At 35.6% G+C, this 20464-nt stretch overlaps 1 protein-coding gene across 1 annotated transcript; it reads left to right on the plus strand.

The window, feature by feature from the left end:
* The first annotated feature begins 13722 nt into the window (after window positions 1-13722).
* Window positions 13723-20314, plus strand: LOC121995960 (pyruvate kinase isozyme A, chloroplastic-like). The gene is made up of 6 exons (XM_042549743.1): window positions 13723-14309; window positions 15375-15465; window positions 15553-15746; window positions 16533-16654; window positions 17890-18368; window positions 19890-20314. Exons 1-6 carry the CDS (start codon window positions 13797-13799, stop codon window positions 20189-20191), a joined length of 1701 nt encoding a protein of 566 aa, XP_042405677.1. The 5' UTR covers window positions 13723-13796; the 3' UTR covers window positions 20192-20314.
* Window positions 20315-20464: the final 150 nt, after the last annotated feature.

A 20464-nucleotide genomic window follows, 5' to 3' on the forward strand; every position in this document is an offset into this window, starting at 1 on the left:
CCGAGACATCATAATGAAATCCATCAATGCTTTCCCAAGAACCTCAACATGGAGCTCAATTTTAGACTCGTTCTACATTTCAAAGGATCTAGAGAAATCTTCTCTAGATGAGTTCTTCTTAACAATGGAGCTCCATGAGACTCGGATTGAAGGATTAGATGGAGAAGCCAATAGATTAAGAGGAGTAGCCCTTGTGGCAAACAAGGGAAAGCGGAAGAAGAAGAAATCTCCACCCCCACCATTCTCCAATTATGAGGAGTCAAGTGCCTCAATGGATAGCGATCAAGAGGCATATATGGCAAGGAAGATGAGAAAAGTATTTAAATCTTTTTCTACTAACAAATCCCATGCTAGGAAAATTCAAGAGGCAAGAGTAGAACTAAGAAGGTCATTTGCTACAATTTCCAAGGAGAATGACACATGAGGGATGAATGTCCTCTCTTGAAGAAGGAAGAGGAAAAGAAGAAGGAAGAGAAGAAGAAGTCAAAAGAAAAAGGGAAGAAGGTCAAAAACTTAAAGGCAACATGGGATGATCCATCGTCGTCAGAAGAAGAAGAGCACCATGTATCCCATTTTGCTCTAATGGGAATTGATGACGTTGCCTCCACCTCATCCGAAAATGAAGAAGGGAGCTCAAGTGAAGAGGGAGGTCAAACTTTAGATTCGGACTTCTTGGTAAGTGAGGTATACAATCTTCCTCCCCATGTTTTAATTAAGATTATTAAAAGTACAAATGAGGATTTGTTCAAGGCAAAAGGAAAAAATAAATCCTTGAAACATGATATTATTTGCCTTGAAAAAAAATTAGAATTAATGTATTCTAAGGACAATAATTTGCATGCTTCTTTTTCTAGTTCAAATGATTCATGTTTAGAAGAGGAAAATAAGGCTTTAAGGGAAATGGTAGAATACCTTACCAATGCCCTTAGAAAATTTAAAATTGGATCCAAAACCCTAAACATGATAATTGGGAGACAAAGGGTAAGTTTCAACAAAAAGGGTTTAGGGTATAAGGAATCCAACAATGAAAAAGCCTATCATTGTCTAATTGCTAGGGGGCAACCCAAGACAAAGACCATAGATAGGAAATGGATTCCTAAGGAGTATTTGGTAAATCCAATTAAGAAGAACCTCTATTGGGTACCAAAATCAATCCTCAAGGGTTAGAGGATTTTACGTTAAGCCAACCATGGAAATTATAATTCCAATTTTTTATGGTTGACTTGAGACCTTAAGGGGGAGCACTTAGCTTTGATAGAAATTCATGATAAAGAGTGCTAAGTAGTGGTTACCTTTATTTTATCTCACAATGACTTGCATTATTTTCTAAATATAAATGTGAGATGATAGGATGATACTCATAATTCACTTATGCTTATGACATTTTGATGAGTTTTAAAATGTATCAAATTTTTGAGTAATCATAGACCAACTATGGGGAAAGTAAATGTTTAATTAATGGACATCTTGCCCATAGATCATAGTTGGACATTTCAAATGTTTTGAAAATAATTCTATGTTTTATTTATAGTGAATAGTTATTTTGAAACATATGATTGCAAGATTGGGTTTAAAATTGATGCATAGTTGCATGTTTTTGAGATTTGGTCAAAATTTCAAAAATACTTTGACTCTTCATGAAAACATATTTTTCTTAGTTAAAGGACATTTAAAGAAATATGTTTTCCAAATTTCATGATTTTTTGAATTTTCTAAAATTTTTTATGCATTTCTGAAGTTGACCGCAGAAGGCTGAAATTCAGTTTTAGAGTGTACCAGTCGACTGTGTCAACTACTAGTCGACTGGTACCAGCTTTCCAACATTCTGTTACTTTCTGAAATCAAATTTTTTGGTCAAAATTTGGTCAGACTTGATGCCATAGAATGTATGATTGTTTGATGGAGTCAAAGAGGGAGAAATGGATAGGTTTAAGTTAGAAACCTTTATTTCCATACTTGTGGTGCAAAACTTGAAAATTAAGGTTTAGAGTATATGTTAAGGGGGAGCTTGGGGTTTAAGCTTCATGTTTACATATTGCTTGTAATTTCCATATTGTTATTTATGTCTAACTTAAACATATTGCCACACATCAAAAATGGAGAGATTATTGGTGCAATCGACCTAGGTTTGATCGATACGATCATGATTTTGATGTGTATGTCAAAGAGTTTAAGTTAGGCTTTCATATGTATTTGATATGTGTTTGAGTCTTGCAGGACTTGGTAAAAACACATAAGGAACTTGGTGCGGCCAAGTATGGCAAGCTCATCCAAGGGCTCGGATCGTTAAGTCAGTGAAGGATGGTGTGGAAGACATCCGAGGGATCGTCGGACGAGGGGCAATGGAGTGGAGCCGAGGGAAGTGGACTTCAAGGCAACATGAAAGATAGCACAGAGAGGAGCCGTGGGCTCAGGTGCATCTGAGGGACGAAGGCTGAGGAAGAGGGCTTCAAAGGCGACTCCGGAAAGGATGAGTGTGAGTGAATGTAAGGTACCAATTAACTGGTACTTGGACCAGTCGGCTGGTCCGAATTCATGAAGAGCACAGAATGCTTCTGTGCTTGTCGGCTGCGAAGACCAGTCGACTGGTGTTGGCACCAGTCGACTGGTACATAGCCTTTAGCAGGATCGTGAATTCTGCGGAGTGTCATTGGCTATGTCTAATGGTCACACCAGTCGACTGATGCATGGATCAGCCGACTGGTGTCGGGGTTGAGTTGATATGTTGATCAACTCTTTCCTCTTATTTATAGGTAGCTTTGGGGTATAAAGGATGTTACTCATGCTGGTTGAATAACTCCTAAGTCTTTGCCCAAAGATTCCAAGTCCACTCTTCCTCTCTAAACCTAAATTCCATCTTATAAGAGGAAGAGAGCTTTGTGAGAGATTGTACTCTACCGAGAAGGAGTCAGATCTAGCCGAAGATTGTCGGGGACTGATCCATCGAAGGATCAAGGGTTCATCCATCTCAAGGACACGCCGTGGAGTAGGAGCAAGCAATCTCTGAACCACATAAAGGATTTGTGTTAGCGTTTGTGTTCCTTCTTATTTGTTTTCATTGTTTTTGTATATTCTGCTTGCGCACTAACGTCTTGTAGAGAAGCGATTGGAATTGGGGGTGTCCTAGCTATCCAACCCCCCTTCTAGCTAGCCACCGATCTCCAACAGTGATAATGGTGGAGAATTTAAAAATAATAACTTTAATCTATTTTGCCTTGAAAATAGTTATCATCGCGAATTTTCATGCCCTAAAACACCCCAACAGAATGGAATAGTGGAAAGAAAGAATAGAACTCTACTTGAAGCCTTTGGGACAATGCTAAACGAATATCAACTTTCAAAATATTTTTGGGTAGAAACTGTTAGTACAACATGTTATGTACAAAACTGAACCACGATAAATAAAATCATAATAAAACTTTATTTGAACTTTATTATAGTAAAATATCCAATATCAAATATTTAAAGTATTCGGGTGCTCAGTGTATATTCTAAACATAAGAGAACACTTAGGTAAATTTACCTTAAAAATAGAAAATGAAATTTTTATGGGTTATTCATTAAATAGTAGAAGTTACAGAGTATATAACAAAAACACTCTAAGAATTGAGGAAACCATGAATGTAAAATTTGAAGAATCCAACCAAAACTTGGAACAAATCTCGATTCAAACAATCGACTTTGTTCGAGCTAATACTAGTCAAAGGGGAGTAAGTGAAAATATAAGTCATAAATATGAAGAAGAACATCAACTTCAAGAGAAAGAACCTACTATAACCATAAGAGCTATCCAATTGATCAAATAATTGGTGACCCGAACATAAGAGTCCAAACTAGATCAACTTTTAGAAATCTAAGTTAAATTTTTTTAATCTCTAAAATTGACCCCAAAATGATAGAAGAATCTCTACTTGACCCAGACTGGATCATAGTCATGTAAAAAGAACTTGCCCAATTTGAGAGAAATAAAGTCTGGGATTTAGTACCACTATTTGATAACAAAAAGGTGATAGAAATAAAATGAGTATTTAGAAATAAACTAAGTGAAAGTGGGGAAATAGTTAGAAACAAGGCTAAACTAGTGGCTAAAGGGTTTAGTCAAGTAGGACTTGACTATGATAAAATATATGCCCCGGTAGCCAGACTTGAGTCCATTAGAATGCTATTTAGCTATGCAGCTCATAAAGGATTTAAGCTTTATCAAATGAATGTTAAGTCTGCCTTCTTAAATGGACTAATAAAAGAAGAGGTTTATGTATGTCAACCGCCCGAGTTTGAGAGTCTAGATCATCCTGATCATGTCTTTAAACTTAAGAAAGCCTTGTATGGTCTTAAACAAGCACCTAGGGTCTGGTATGAGAAGTTGACCTCCTACATAATTTCCAAAGGATTCAACCAAGGAAAAATTGATCCAACACTATTTGTAAAATCAATCAAACAAGATATCTGTATAGCTCAAGCATATGTAGACGATATAATCTTTGGTTCAACCAATTCATAATTTTTACAAGAATTTATAACCCTAATGGAACAAAAGTTTAAAATGAACTTAGTAGGTAAACTAACTTAATTTTTAGAGTTACAGATTAAATAAACTAGTGAAGGAAATTATGTTTATCAATAAAAATATAGCAAAGAATTACTTAAAAAATTTGGAATAGAAAATGCCAAAGAAATAAAAACACCAATGGCAACTAACATAACCTTAGATAATGATCCAAATGGAAAACTCGTAGACCTAAAATACTATAGGAGTGTAGGCAACCTCATATACTTAACTACAAGTTGACCTGATATTTTATTTACAGTTAGTATGTGTGCTAGATACCAAACCTGTGCTAAGGAATCTCACTTAACTAATGTAAAAAGAATTTTTAGATATCTAAAAGGAACACCAAATGTAGGAATTTGGTATCCAAGAACAACTAATTTTGAACTAATAGGTTACTCTAACTCAAACTATGCTAGTTGCAAACTAGATGGAAAGAATACAAGTGGTGAATGTCAATTACTTGGACCATCACTTGTCAGCTGGTTTAGTAGAAGCAACATTGTATTGCCTTATCTACTACTGAGGCAGAATATATAGCAATAGGAGAATGTGTTGTACAATTGTTATGATGATGCACACCCTAAAAGATTTTAACTTAAACTTTAAAAATACAAAAATATTAATTGACAATAGGGGTGATCGCGGATCGGGTCGGTTCGGTTATTAGGATAAAAAATTATCTGGCCCTACTAGATCAGATAATACAATATCAAGACCTATATCTGGCCCTATATCCGACGGTTATTATGTATCAAATTCCGACGGGTTGTCAGTTATTTGGATATCCGACCCTATATCCAATGAAATATAAAATATAAATATAAAATAATAAAAAATAAAATATTTTAAAATGATAATAGACATTACTCATTACACGTTGTAGTAGCTAATTACCAATAGCTGCTACGACGTGTAGCAACTTATCGGCAGTAGCTACTACAACGTGTAGCAGCATATCTGTAGTAGCTACTATAACGTGTAGCAACTTATCGATAGTAGTTTCTACAAGTAGGGGTGATCGTGGATCGGGTTGGTTCGATTATTGGGATAAAAAACTATCCGACCCTACTAGATCGGATAATATAATATCAGGACCCACATCTGACCCTATATCCGGCGGATTTTCTTTTTTTGATTCGGTTCGGGTCGGTATAAGCGGGTTGGTCGATTTGGCGGGTTGACTGCTCACCCCTAATTGACAATATTAGCTCAATTAACTTAACAAAAAATCCAGTGCATTATTCAAGAACCAAACACATCGAAATTAGACACCACTTTATCAGGGATCATGTAGCTAAATGTGACATTGAACTCAATTACATTGAGTCCAAGTCCAACTTAACTGACATATTTATCAAACCTCTCCCTAAAAGTGACTTTAGTAATTTACATCGACAACTAGGAATATGTTCTATAGAATAGGACTATAAAAATAGTTTTCAAATGATTAAGGAAAAACCCTTACCTATATTTTTCTAAAAATTTCCATTTCCTTAGCTTTTCAAAATCAATTTTAGCCTTAATCTAGATCAAATCCATAGAAAGCATGTTCCTATAGATTTAGGACTTGAACATCTCACAAACACATTAGGACTCCCTTGATTATGTATTCCAAAACTTAGAATGACGTGAAATGCATAGGCCCTTTGCCTGGACTTAAGATACTTATATCAGTGCATCAACACAAGTCTGGTCGTAAAATACCAAACAGAACAGTGATCAAGTTAAGTAATCTACTTTTAGTCAAACAATCACTTAACCTGACTAACCAAGTGAACATTGCTATCCTCTAATAGTTAGTTAGTAACTAACGGTTAGACACTTAAGGACAATTTCTAGTTGATCGGATTATTTTTAAATAATATTAGGTTCATGGGAAGAATATCTAAAAATGACTTTCAAAATATTTTTTTTACATCCTTTGAAAAGATGTTTTTTGAAAAAAAAACTCTTTTTCAAAATGCTTACTTTGAAAATCATTCTTAACACATTTTGAAAAATCACATGTTTTAAAAAAAATTCTGATACTTATCAAATCATATGCTTTGAAAAATTATTTTGAAAATTTTTTCAATTTTTGTAAACTACTTTTAAACCAACTTTAAAAGATATTTTTGAATATTTTTTGAAAAAGTTTCATTCTTACAAAACTTAGTCTTCTAAAAGTTTCATCCTTGAAAATTTTTAAAAAGTTTCATTCTTGCATAACTTATTTTAAAATTTCCTTAAAACTTATTCATATTTTAAAAGCATCTTACAAATATTTTCTAAGCTCAAAATTCTTGTCCAAAGTATTTTAAAAAGTTGATAGAGTTTCTTAACAACTATTTACCTTTAAAGTTAGTTGTGTAAAGGTTAGCTTTCAAAACTTAGTATAAATCTTCAAAAGCTTTCCTTTCAAATTTTTTTTTTTGTTGTTAAAAAGAAATTATTATAAGTGTTTTGCAAACTTCGTCTTTCGATTAGTTTGAACAAGTTTTCTTTAAACCCGCCTAATAATTTTGAAATTTTTTTGATGTTGTCAAAATTTCACCACTTTCCCCCATTACTTTACTTAGCATTGTTTTACTCATGTTTTTTTTTTATGAATATCAAAGGGAGAGGGTTAGGGATCAAGCTAGCAAACAAAAGAAAATCAAGAAAATCAGAATAACTTAACCCTAAAAAAATGATCAAGAGAACAAAACCAATTGTCTCAAACTTTTTGTTTCTCTTAAAAATCATTTTTTTCATGCTTATTTTGCATATCTTTTTTCCTAACTGAACTCAGGTTATCATTGCATCAAAAAAGAGAAGATTATTGGTGCAATTTTCATCAACGGTCTAACTTAGGTTTCGATGAATAACAAATAAGTTAAGTTAGGTATAATTGTGATCAAACCACTTTACCAAGTGTGCAGATAGGTCGACGGGTTGACCGGATATCTGGTGAGAAGTCCATATAGGTAGACAGACCGATCGAATATCTGGCGGGAAGTCCAGATAGGTCGACGGACCGATCGAATATCTGGAGAGAAGTCTAGAAAGGTTGACAGGCTGACCGGATATCTAGCAGGAAGTCTAGATAGGTCGACAGGCTGACCGGATATCTGGTAAACCGGTAAGTAAAGGTAAATCATTGGAGGAGAGTGACTAAGTGAGAACGCGCCCTGATTAAGGTGATAGTTGGCGTTGATCTAGTTTAGGTCCATTTTGGATCCTTAATCTGAGGCATTGACTAGTTCCTAGTCTTGGGAGGACAAGAACTAATTACTACTGCTCATTATTATTGTACTAACATTTGTCTTATGGGTCATTACATGGTTTATTGGACTAACATTGTTTTGCAGGACAAAGGAGCAAATTTACTTTCAAATGAACAGTGTCCGGAGGCACCTTCAAGTAGTTGAAGGCGCCTTCGTACTGTTCATCGAAAGTGCCTTCCATGGCTATGGAAGGTGTCTTCCGCAGGATGAAATTTGGACTAAGTCGCAGATAGAGGTCGGACTGTTCGGGATCAACTTTCTCAAGTTGGAGGCTCCTTCAATGGGTATGGAAGGCACCCTCAATGCCTTATATAAGGCAGTCTCGAGGAAGTTTCAATACAGAACACATATACGAGCTACTACGCATCCATTTGAGCTTCCTACTACTTCGGGCTCCTGCTACGACTCTGCTACGAAGCTGCTGCACCTAACGATTGCTCTGAGGACTTCTGATCATGGCCAGCAGACCGACATTGACACACAAACAAGCTACTTAATTCCCTAAGTGTCGGTAAAATTTTTATTGTACTTAAATTCTACAAACGGGAAGTGCAGTCTGTTGCACTTCTTCGATCATTTTTGTACTCGATTCTCTCTTCCAGAGGTACCAGAAGAGGTTTTTAGTGGATTACCCATCGATAGGTCAACGGGACCTGGGTCTTGGAGTAAGAGTCGTCGAAAGCTCTGAACCAAGTAAAACCACTTGTGTTCTCTTGTGTTGTTCTTTTTAGTTTTTCCGCTGCGTATGCTTTGATTTCAAAACAAGAAAACGAGTTTTTAAAAACCACGTTATTCACCCCCCCCCCCCTTTCTCACATGTGTATCGATCCAACAACGGGAACCTAAGATCTCGAAATCCGACATAATTTATAAGGAAAACATCTCTTCTGTATGTGTGAGAGACGAGCATGTTGAGTTGTGTAAATTTGAACGGAGTTATTACCGACTGGCTATATAAAGGAGGACTGGCATGTGAAAAAAATCCATAAGATCGACCGGTCATATGCTGTAAGACTTGTTGTAAGTGGGAATCTGGATCCCCTTATTTCGTTCGTACTTATGACTGATCGGATCTGTGATAAGTTAGATATCCCTTAAACTCGGTCAAATATAGACTACTCGGATATATGATAGGTGTCTTTATACAAGAATTGGACGCTAGATTCTCTAAGTCCGACCGACTCATAGGCAGTCGTCCTCCCACCAAAGGCCTTAGCACTCGGAGAATAATAAAATTTCATGGAGAGTGACACGCTGGCTGTCATCTCCCCTTGGCCTTGACCATCACATTACCTTGACTTTAACTATTACGTCATACCTAAGTCCGCCTTTAACATCTCGTATCACCTAACATATCTCATTTCGTGTATTCATGTTGTCATTTTATCAATCAAATGCATTCCCAATCAAGTTGAATCTAATGAACATTACCTTATCCGACCAATCAAATATCGACACGTGCATTTCAAGAACATCTAATACAATCAACCAAGCGACCATTCGCAAACTTAGGGTTTCACAATGAGCATGTGTGAGTGGTCATACCTGGGGCATCGATTACATAAACTAATACAATGATAAGACCAAATGACCATGATCCAATATTCCATTTGGTTAGCAAGATGACACATTAGTTGTACCATACATAGAACCTCCCTAGCTATCATAGAGGTCTAGCAATGTCTACATGAGATGTTAATTAATGCCCTATTCTTTTCTGCAGTAGCATTGCTCAGTAATTAATATTGAGTGGGGGGACAAGTACTGGACCACAAACAATTAATTGCATAGAATTGAATGGGCACATGCATGGACCACAAACTAGCTCAACTTTTACTTCTAGGGTTTTGCAAACACATGGTCTAGGGTTTACCATCTTTGCATGGGGAATTGACACTAAATCATGTCGCTGAGCATGAGTTTGGGCATGCAACAGCAGTAAGAACCTTAACAGTTAGAATTTAGGGCAACTATAACCATTAAGATTAATTACTGTAAATTTTGTGTCATTTTGACAGGAATGTGTTCAATAGTTAACATCTAATGCCTTGCAGCAGCTGAACCTGACCCTAAACCCTAATCAGCCATGTAGCACTGCAACCCTAAAGTTTTCTTAAACCATGTTTCAGATGTTGAGCATTGAATGGTTCTTATTGAACTAGCTCCAAATAGGACGAATATCCTTGAGGATAAGAACGTCAACTATATATTCATTCTAGATCCTTCTATCTTTAACCTCTCTTTGTTTCATATTTACTATTGCCTTTGTCTTAGCTTCCTCAAGATATATTATTCTATTCCTTACATTATCATTCTTTCTTCCCCTTCTATAGGTCCCTACTGCTTGTGTGTGGGTCATGTGTCACATACTCCTACTGCTTTACCTTTCTTTCTTTCTTTCTTTCTTTCTTTCTATCTATCCATCTTTTGGTAATTTCATGTTTTGTGCCTTTAGTTGGGAAGTCTTCTTCATCTCCAGGTTTGGCAAATTGCACCCTGATGCATGCAACTGTTGTTCAGGTTTTGAGAGGTTCTTCTATTCTTTGATTTGATCTTTTCTTCCTTTTCTTGTTTCTCCCAAAAAGATTTTAACCTCTTTTTTTTCTTTCAATAGGTCAAGGTTTCTTTCATGATTTTTCTGCAATTATTTTCAGTATATAATATTGGTGCTGACCTAGATTCTCATGTGCTCCTTGTTCCCTCAAGCAATTAACTCTCTCTCCCTCTCTCTCAATCTTTAGATGTATGTTTCTCTATATCTCTAGATCTCATTTTCCTTTCCTCAAGAGTTCCACAAGCAGATTAAAAATGTCCTGGGGAACGAGTGAAGCTGCCAGCATGATCTAGCTCTGAATCACCACGACATAAATCGACTTGTCGGTCGGGTTTAGTTTCTGAAGGTTTGATCGTTGCTAGGTCATGCTGTGCCAGCCTCACTCCTTCATTTGTTGGCATGCATGGCCAAAAAGTTGAAGAACAAAATGCCTGAAAATTAATATGTGAGTATTTATGCTCCTTTTTCATTCTGATTAGTTAACAAAAGCTAATCTGATTTTTTATGTGTTTTTCATGATTTAACCAAGTGAAACTAATTAGCATTGGATAGCTTCAGATCCTTGCAGATGGAGAAGAAAGTAAATGACTTAATTACTTTTTCATGTTTAATTTGTTGCTGAGAATTTGATTTATTATTTGCTGATGTTGTCAGTACTAATCCTGGTTTAAAGATACTACATCTCGATCCAAATGTCGACAATTAGCTTCTTGTTTTAGGTTTTTTTTCCTCTTTTTTTTCCGTTTAAATTGTCTTATAATTTTCATGTATAATCCAATGGTACATCTGTAATCAGACTTCTTTTTGAATAGATGTTAACATATGACTTCAAAGGCTATCAATGCAAATAGGATCACTAGAACCTTAGGGTTTGTTCTTGAGGGTTCATAGTAGCACATTGGTTTAGTAAGGGGTTCTTATGCCGAATAAATACTTTAAAGTTTTCATATCCTTCAATTCCATACATCTGGAATTATCTCATGTAATAACCATATCATTGACATATAAGAGGAGGGGCATTTGCCTCTAGGCCATGGTACAATGACAAAACGCTTAAGTAGTTTCCCAAGCACCTATGATTTTAATCTCAAGATTTATTATAGGACATTTTCCTCCGTCTTAGATACCTAAGGGTACTTTGGAAGTAAAGAGATACCATAATAATGTTATTTTTTAAAAAAATATATATTATCTTTCCTTATTTTTACATTTTATTTTAAAAATATTACACATTCAAATGTTAAAATAAATAACTTTTATTTTTTTTAAAATTAAATGAAATCATATAATTGGTCACTATCATTAAATGATCAGATTTCAAATATATTTAATTTGTTTTAAAATTTAATATAATATTATCAATTAGAATCATATTTATGCAAAATATTAAGTTTTAAGATGATATATTTGTAAAATAAAATAAATATATATAAAGTAAATAAGTTCAGCACTCTTATTTATTTATAGATAAAATAACATTTTATACATTCTATTATTTTTTTATTATGTTAATATATTTAAAATATAATATAAATCTAAATGGTTAGAATAATAATATATATAGTTTGGTCCGTAGTTTGTAAAATTACGGTCCGGATCGTAGGATCGTACGATTCGGAAACTCAAAATCGATCCAGGATCGTGCAGAATCGATTTTTATAGTAGGACCGCAGTAGGATTGGAACAAGATCAGAGCAGAATTGAAACAGGATCGGTGGAAGGTTTGAGAGGTCATAACTTTTAATTTTGATTGAACCACAGGGTCTATAATATATCAAATCAAAACTCGTTCAGAAATCTTTAATAAATTTTAAAGTTTATCCTTAACCATCCTATTTCAAACCAAAAAAATATCATTTAAATCCTTTTCAGATGTCCAGAAGATTTTATTTTTTTTATCTTATTAAAGTTTTAAATTATTTAAACATATATTTAATTATTTTTGAGTTAATTTTTTATCAATAATATTGTGACATTTTCCCCCAAAATGATGAGTTTTTGGATGCATATTCTTTAGTAGTGTGTGACATTAACTATTTTTTAGAAGATTATTTATGATATTCATATTTGAATCAAAGGATTCAATAGCTTCTGTTATATACGTTAGGGCTACGTTTGGTTGGGTGTAATGTAATCTAGCTTGTAATGTAATCAAATTTGTAATGTAATCTTGCTTATATTACTACGTTTGGTAATGTAATGTATGTAATCTTTGATTACAAAGGTGATTACATTCTTTTGTTTGGTGTCCATTATTTTTTATAAGGAATGTAATTCATATTATTAAAAAATAACAAAAATATCCTGTGACATCTATCGGCGGTCGTCACACCTCTGCCAGAGTTTGCGGTAGCCATCGGCAACCAACGGCCGGTGATCGGCGGCCGCGGTCGGCCGACGACGGCCGGTGACCGGCGACGGCGGCCGGCGACCGGCGACCGGTGGCGGGCAAAGGTCGACAACAGACTAGGGGTATATTCGGCATTTAAACTTTGGTGAAACAATGACCTCGTAATGTAATCGGATTACATAGCATTTGCTTTGTAATCCAGATTACAAATCTTCACTACCTTTTGTAATCCAGATACATTACATTACAACTTTTAAATCAAACCAAACAAAATAATCGACTTTGTAATGTAATCTGGATTACATTACAAGGTAGATTACATGCTACCAAACGCAGCCTAGGTGTTTTGTTGACTTTTAAATTGAATTATTTATAAATCAAGGAAATTTTTTTGACATTTGTTGACCTTTAAATTGAACTATCTTATAAACCAAGGAAATATTTTTGATTATTATTATTATTTTAATAGAAATTTTATATATTCTTTCATTTGATGATATAAAAATATAAATATTATTACTATGCAAGAATGATAGTTAAATTATAAGTTAATTTAAATTTGTACATGCAGTAATGTAATCTGAGATATTAAGTATAAATTATTACATATATATATATAAATTAGTTATCTATTCATATATAAATGAATTTTTTAAATATTTTTTCTAATTATTAATCATGTATGATAAGATTTTAATGATTTTTAGTAGGGGATTCTAATCGTGATCCGATTCTGACCCTAAATTAATTTTACGTAAAATCATGATTTTATGATTTGATCCAATAAAAAGTTAGATAAATCTGAATAAACTTCAATATTATCAGTTATGGCCTCATTGTCCTGACGATATCATTTTACTCCCGCATAATTTCTAAATTCCAAATTACACCCTCCATTCCTGGTAAGGCACCACCCGGTCAAAGCGCTTCGGTTTGACTCTTTCTACGTCCCCAGCCAGTGGCCACGTTGATGTCCAGGCTCTTGCAAACCGTTCGATCATAGATGGCGATGATAAAGACCGTCAGATCGGGCGTGCAAAATTATGGGCGTGCTTCCCCTCTCTGCTCCTCGAGTTGGCCAAGCAAGCAATCGACATGGCGGCGCAGACCTTGCACCTCCTCTCCACTCCCGCTCGCTCCCCTTCTCTCCCGACGATCTCCTCCGCCAAGCCTGCGATTTTCCCACTCCCCTCGCTCCGCTGCCCCCGACATCGTCCCCTCTCCCTTCGCGCCTCCGCCGCCACCTCCTACCTTCCTGATCTGGGCCTCGTCCCCTCCCACGGAGGCCCCGCATCCATCGATGTCGACGCCATCACCGAGGCGGAGCTCAGGGAGAACGGCTTCCGGAGCACGAGGCGGGCCAAGCTGGTCTGCACCATCGGCCCCGCCACCTGCTCCGCTGACCAGATCGAGGCGCTCGCCGTCGGAGGAATGAATGTGGCCAGGGTGAACATGTGCTACGGCACCCGCGAGTGGCACCGCCAGGTCATCCGAAAGATCCGCCGCCTCAACGAGGAGAAGGGGTTCGCTGTGGCTGTGATGGTGGACACCGAGGGGAGTGAGATCCACATGGGTGATCTCGATGGAGCCGCCTCTGTCAAGGCCGAGGTAAGGTTTATGTTCATAATTTTCTCCTTTGTTCCACTCCCGCATTTAGATAATGCAAGAAATGAGCATCATGAAGCTTTGTAAATGTTTTCTATATTTAGGGGGTTCAATTTCATATGCCTGTTATTCCCTATTGTCATTATGTTCAATCCTTTGCTCAAGAAAAGTGTACTTGTTTATTAGTCAACAATTGGTCTAATAAGCATGTAGACTTTTAAACATGCTTGCAAATCTAAATAAAGTCAATTCGGCAACGTGATGAGTTGAAGAATTTTATCTTTTGGGGATAGATGAAAACTAGAGGAGTAGGGGTCTAATTTGCAGTCATTTGTAAAGAATGAAGGAAAAAATGACTGATTTGTCATTGTATCATCCTTAATATTTTGCATGAAAAAGGTTCACAAGATCTGCATCAAGGATATCCATTGGTATAAACGAAGTGCTTGTCTAAAAATTTTTCTTATCAAATTCCAGACCTCATATGGGCTCATAAGTAACTGAATTTGCAACGTGTTTATTCTTCTTAGTATCATGTGGATCAGATGGACATGCAAAAAGACATCATCTGGCGTGTGCATTTTGTGTATCATCGAGTTTGTCCCATGTAGGTGGAACTAATGGATGGTCCTAGCCATGCAATACAATATTTTTAATCTGTACCATCACCTTGCATGGAATGAGATGCAGCGTTCCTATGCATCATCAATCCATGTACAAACCTGTCAAGCAGAGTTATTAATCCAGAAACGTGCAAAAGAATTTCAAGCCGAATTGTTAATCTATGTTTCATCCTTGCATTTATTTCAAACCAAGGCTTAGGTTCCTTTCAATTTGTTGATTCAACCAGTACATAATGCAAAATAAGTATCAAACTGTAAGCCAGTTCATCATTCTTATTATCCAAAAAATAACTATATGGTCTCAACTCTCAAGTAATTAGTGATCTGAATAAAATCAAAATGATTTTCTAATCCGATTTTTTTCCATGTTGAAAATCTGTAAGGACTAAATTGGTTAATTTGGACTCATGTGACACTAACCTAGTAAACATTCTATCTTATACAGGACGGAGAGATTTGGACATTTAGTGTAAGAGCTTTTGATGCACCACTTCCAGAAAGGACCATCACTGTGAATTATGATGGCTTTGCTGAAGGTTGAAGACTATTTCTTTGTTTCCCCTTTTGATAAGTGGAGGCCATTATATCATTTGGTCTCTCATGTCTACATGCTCCTAATGCAGATGTTAGTGTTGGCGATGAACTTCTTGTGGATGGAGGAATGGTTAGGTTTGAGGTGATTGAAAAGATTGGTCCAGATGTAAAATGCCGGTGCAATGATCCTGGATTGTTGTTGCCACGTGCTAGTCTTACTTTTCGGAGGAATGGAAGACTGGTCCAAGAACGTAATGCAATGCTTCCTACAATTTCTTCTAAGGTTTGTGCATCTCATTGTAGGTGTCCACTCAATTTGCTTACTTGTGGAATTTTATAACTCCAATTATCAGGATATGCATTATGCTCTTACAAGTTTAGAAAAGGTTCTTAAACTTCATTTGTGAGTATATGCATTATGCTCTTACAGGTTAAGAAAGGGTTCTTAAATTGCAAATTAAATTTTAGAGTATGTTTAAAAATGAAAAACATCACCTGATCTATTTGTTCTCAAGCTTGCATTTTGATGTTCATTTGAATCTTACAATTGTCTTAAGTAATTCCTTTATTGATTAGATGAGCAAAATGAGTAGTGATTATCAAAAACAGTCATGAAAACCACCATTAACCTTAGTGGAAGATATTCTCTTTTCTGAGACTGCAAAAAGCACATAAAAGGTTGCCTTTTCAACATCATCATTGGGTCATCTAGGTTTGTTGTTCTTTTGCATAAGACCTGAAGCATTTAAATTTGTAGCAATCTTATGATTTATGAAAACAGATATTAATCTTTGTAGTAGTGTTAGAGTAAATCATATTTTTAAATGATGACATGCAATTGGTCAGTGACGAAATGTTGTGGCGCAATATTTCCTTATAACTGGGACAAGAAAAGCAAAACCATCTTCAGAGTTTAGCTGATATTTTTGTTTGTAATCAGATCTAGATAAGTGAAAATACTGATACAAAGATAGGTGATATACTGGCAACAAAAATTAACTACTGAATTACCTCTGTCAAAATTCATTACTAATCTGCATCCTTGTGTTGATGGCATGGCTATGTGCAGGATTGGCTTGATATTGACAGTGCAATATCTGAGGGTGTGGACTTCATTGCAGTTTCCTTTGTCAAGTCTGCAGATGTCATAAATCATCTCAAGAGCTATATAGCTGCAAGATGTCATGACAAGTAAATAGGAATTTTTGCCCTTTTCCTCTTTCTTTACATTCTTTGCTTTTTAGTTTTTCAAAAATGTATTTCTTTTTATTCTTCTATAGACCAAGTGCTACTAGCTAATCTTTTTAAACTATATAGATGATCAAAAAAGCGTTTAGGCTTTGCCCTTGGATCCAAGACTTGGAACTTATGGCTCATTATAGATTAGCAAATGTGATTGAGAACATTTGTACATGCTTGTTTCTTCCGTATTCCTCAACTAAAATTCACTTGTGCAACTCAACCCCCCTCCTATGATTTATTTATTTGTCTTCATGTTTGTGTTAAAATCCTGTGATATAAGTTTCACCTATAGGTTCTTACACCTCATCATTATCATCAACCGGTTTTGCTCCAACTACAACTCACTTAGATTTCTGGTACATATTTGTAAATTGCACAATTGTATCTTTTCTTTATGAAAAACAAAATGTTCCATTTAAGTTTCAGTGGTTCAGTATAAGTTACAATGATCGATGCCTTTGATGATCATTATTTTTAACATTGGTGAAACTTTACTGGTTAAAGGATTTACATTAATATACATTGAGAACGCTTTTCCAGACTTCCATGACTGAATACCTTGTTGGCTTAATGATTCTGGTACTAAAAAATATTGAAAAGTTGGAAGAAAGAGAGGTTAATGCAGTATCAAATATGAGTCTCCATTCATTTTTTTTATGAAAATAATAGAGAGGATAAATGTCAAATCGGTAGATCTGCTGAGCAAATTTGTGCCAATGCATGGACCATCGAATTGTCAAATAGGAAATCTTCATGGGTAGAAAACTCCACTCCCAGTGGTTAGAGCATTTTCATGTCAAGGGTGAATGAGAATTTTAAAATGTTAATCTTTCTAATGAAGCATGGCTTCGTAGTCAGTCAATTTCTTGTCTTGAGTAATATTGTGTGCATAAGTATGATGCAAGTGCCACATGTTCATTTTTCATAGCATTAATATTAGTGCATTTTCACTAGTATCTAGTTTCCTTGTCTCCGTGTATCATGGAGGATGAGCACTGTAAGTGAGGAAGAGAATTGTACTAGAAAGATCAATCTTGAAGCAAAACCAACTAAGTATATTTTGGGAGTGTATCAGGTGTGCATTGTTTTGATAAATGTTAACTTGAAGCATAATCTATATCGATATAGCTCTGTTATAAAACAATAATACATCCTTATGTGATAGCTTATACTGCATATTTCAGTGAAATTGCGGTGATCGCCAAGATTGAGAGTTTTGATTCGTTGAAAAATCTAGAAGAGATCATCAGTGCATCAGATGGAACAATGATAGCCAGAGGAGACATGGGTTCTCAAATTCCTCTAGAAGAAGTCCCTTCGGCTCAGCAAAAAATTGTTAAGTTGTGCCGTCAGCTTAACAAACCTGTAATTGTAGCTTCTCAGCTTCTGGAATCTATGATCGAGTATCCAACACCAACTAGAGCTGAAGTTGCTGATGTGTCAGAGGCAGTTAAACAGAGGGCAGATGCTCTGATGCTCTCAGGTGAGTCAGCTATGGGCCAGTATCCAGATAAGGCATTAACTGTGCTTAGAAGTGTAAGCCTACGCATTGAAAGATGGTGGAGAGAAGAGAAGCGACGTGAGGGGATTGACCTTCCAGATATTTCATCTTCATTTTGTGATAAAGTTTCAGAGAATATATGTAGTTCAGCTGTCACAATGGGTAATCATTTTCACTTTCAATTTGCCTATTTCTTTTCATCTCGACTTCAGTGGCCATCTCAATTTTATTTCTTGGATATTTATTCATGCATCTACTGGAGTACGATAAACTAATTATTAATTTTATTAAAAAATTTTATTTTATGTAGTTTATAGTTCTAAAAGGTGGTATAGGGAGCCACTAAGACTGAAATAAAAGGGGGGGCTGCTTTGTTATAGTGATGAAGCGGTTCCCTTTAGGTGGCTATTAAAAAAATGACTCAGATGATTTGCCTAGGTAGCCTAGAGATTCACATGGGCAGACCAAGTGGCCTATGTGAGTTCATTAACAAAAAATGGTTCACTTAAATAAAGCCTTAATTATCTGAATTCATAATGCCCTAATTGATTAATGAGTTTTATGTCTATTTATAATTTGTTTGATTGGATACATATTGCTATGCACTTAAATGTTTTGTGATGTACTATCCTTTTTTTATTGCAATGTGAAGTATGACGTGTTTTGTTACTGTTACGTCTTTGTTTAACAATTGTGACTGTTCACTATAAATTTATTTTAATTAATTGATTAATTCATTGTGTTAGATACATGTGTAAGTGAGTTTTTCTGTTGATATCAATCTTTGATATATTATTTGATATTGACTGCGTAGGTCCTTGACTATTGCCTCAGCGTTATATAGTGGGTTGCCCATCTATCAATTACCGTTTTGAACCTTGATTTGGTTCACAACCGTATTGACATTTGACTTTTGTTTCACCCTGGGTTCAATTAAGAGACGAGTTATATTATATAATTCCTCGGTGAATATCATACTTGAGTGTAAAATCATACTTGGTTATACAAAGGGTACTTAGGCAGACAAATGGAACATTTTGTTAGATTATGTGGATTGCTCCTTGAGACTTTTTTTGGTTTTGTTTTGTTTCAGCAGAACACATGAAAATCCGTTACTACATAGTAGTTTTAATATCAAGTTTTGGGTCTAAAATTTAAAATTTATGCTAAATTAGAATGTGAGAAATTCTAAAATGACTATCGGATGATGGAAGAGACTTGAATATTAATTTTTATTAAAAAAATGTTGGAAGCTAATTTGCAAGACAATTTTGGGCCATTCAATATCACCTTTCCCTGCAAATTTATGTACAAATTACTCCCTTCACATAACCTGGGATGGGCCGTGAGGGGGGTCTGGTGAGCGTAATTATCTTTTGCTATAATTATGTATAAATTAGTTTAACAGTCGGCTATAAGCTGTCTCTATGATTTACCTCCCTTCACATAACCTGGGGACGAGTTGTGAGGGGTACTTGGGTGAGCGTAATCTCCTTTTGCTACAATTATGTACAAATTAGCTTGCAAGTTTAAAATTCTAAACTCGTACAAGATTATGGTAGGGAAGATCCAACTTAGATATCTAATATTTATTCAAAGACAGTCAGTTTACCTTTAACGAGTTTTGTGTTTAAGATTGTTCTTGGGTTAACTTTTGTTGATTTCGTTGATTGTGATTTGCAGCTAACAACTTGGGAGTTGATGCACTCTTCCTCTTTACAAGGAATGGCGAAATGGCCTCACTGCTTTCACGGTGTCGCCCTGATTGTCCAGTGTTTGCATTTACACCTTCAGCATCAGTTAGACGACGACTGAATCTTCAGTGGGGTCTGATTCCATTTCGTCTTAGTTTCTCGTATGACATGGAGAACAATCTAAGTCGCACTTTTTCTTTGCTCAAGGCCAGAGGACTGATCCAACCTGGTGATTTGATCATTGCACTGTCAGATACATTGCAGACTATTCAAGTGATGAATGTGCCGTAGGAAGAAATTCACTTTGATTTTTTTTTCCGACTATTTATGACCAGAGCCAGATTACTACAAGCGAAGTGCAGAATTCTTGAGTTTCTAATTTTGTACCTTTTTCCAGTCTATCATGTGAACTAATTTACTAATTCTCTTTCTCTGCAATTTGTCTAGTTTCCATTTCCTTGTCCCCCCCATGTCCCATAGTCCTCTCTTGTTTTGTTTGTCACGTCCATTACACAGCCTACTATTATTATTATTATTATTATTATTATTATTATTATTGAAGGT

This window comes from Zingiber officinale, chromosome 6A (genome assembly GCF_018446385.1).
Source record: "Zingiber officinale cultivar Zhangliang chromosome 6A, Zo_v1.1, whole genome shotgun sequence".
Classification (NCBI taxonomy): domain Eukaryota; kingdom Viridiplantae; phylum Streptophyta; class Magnoliopsida; order Zingiberales; family Zingiberaceae; genus Zingiber; species Zingiber officinale.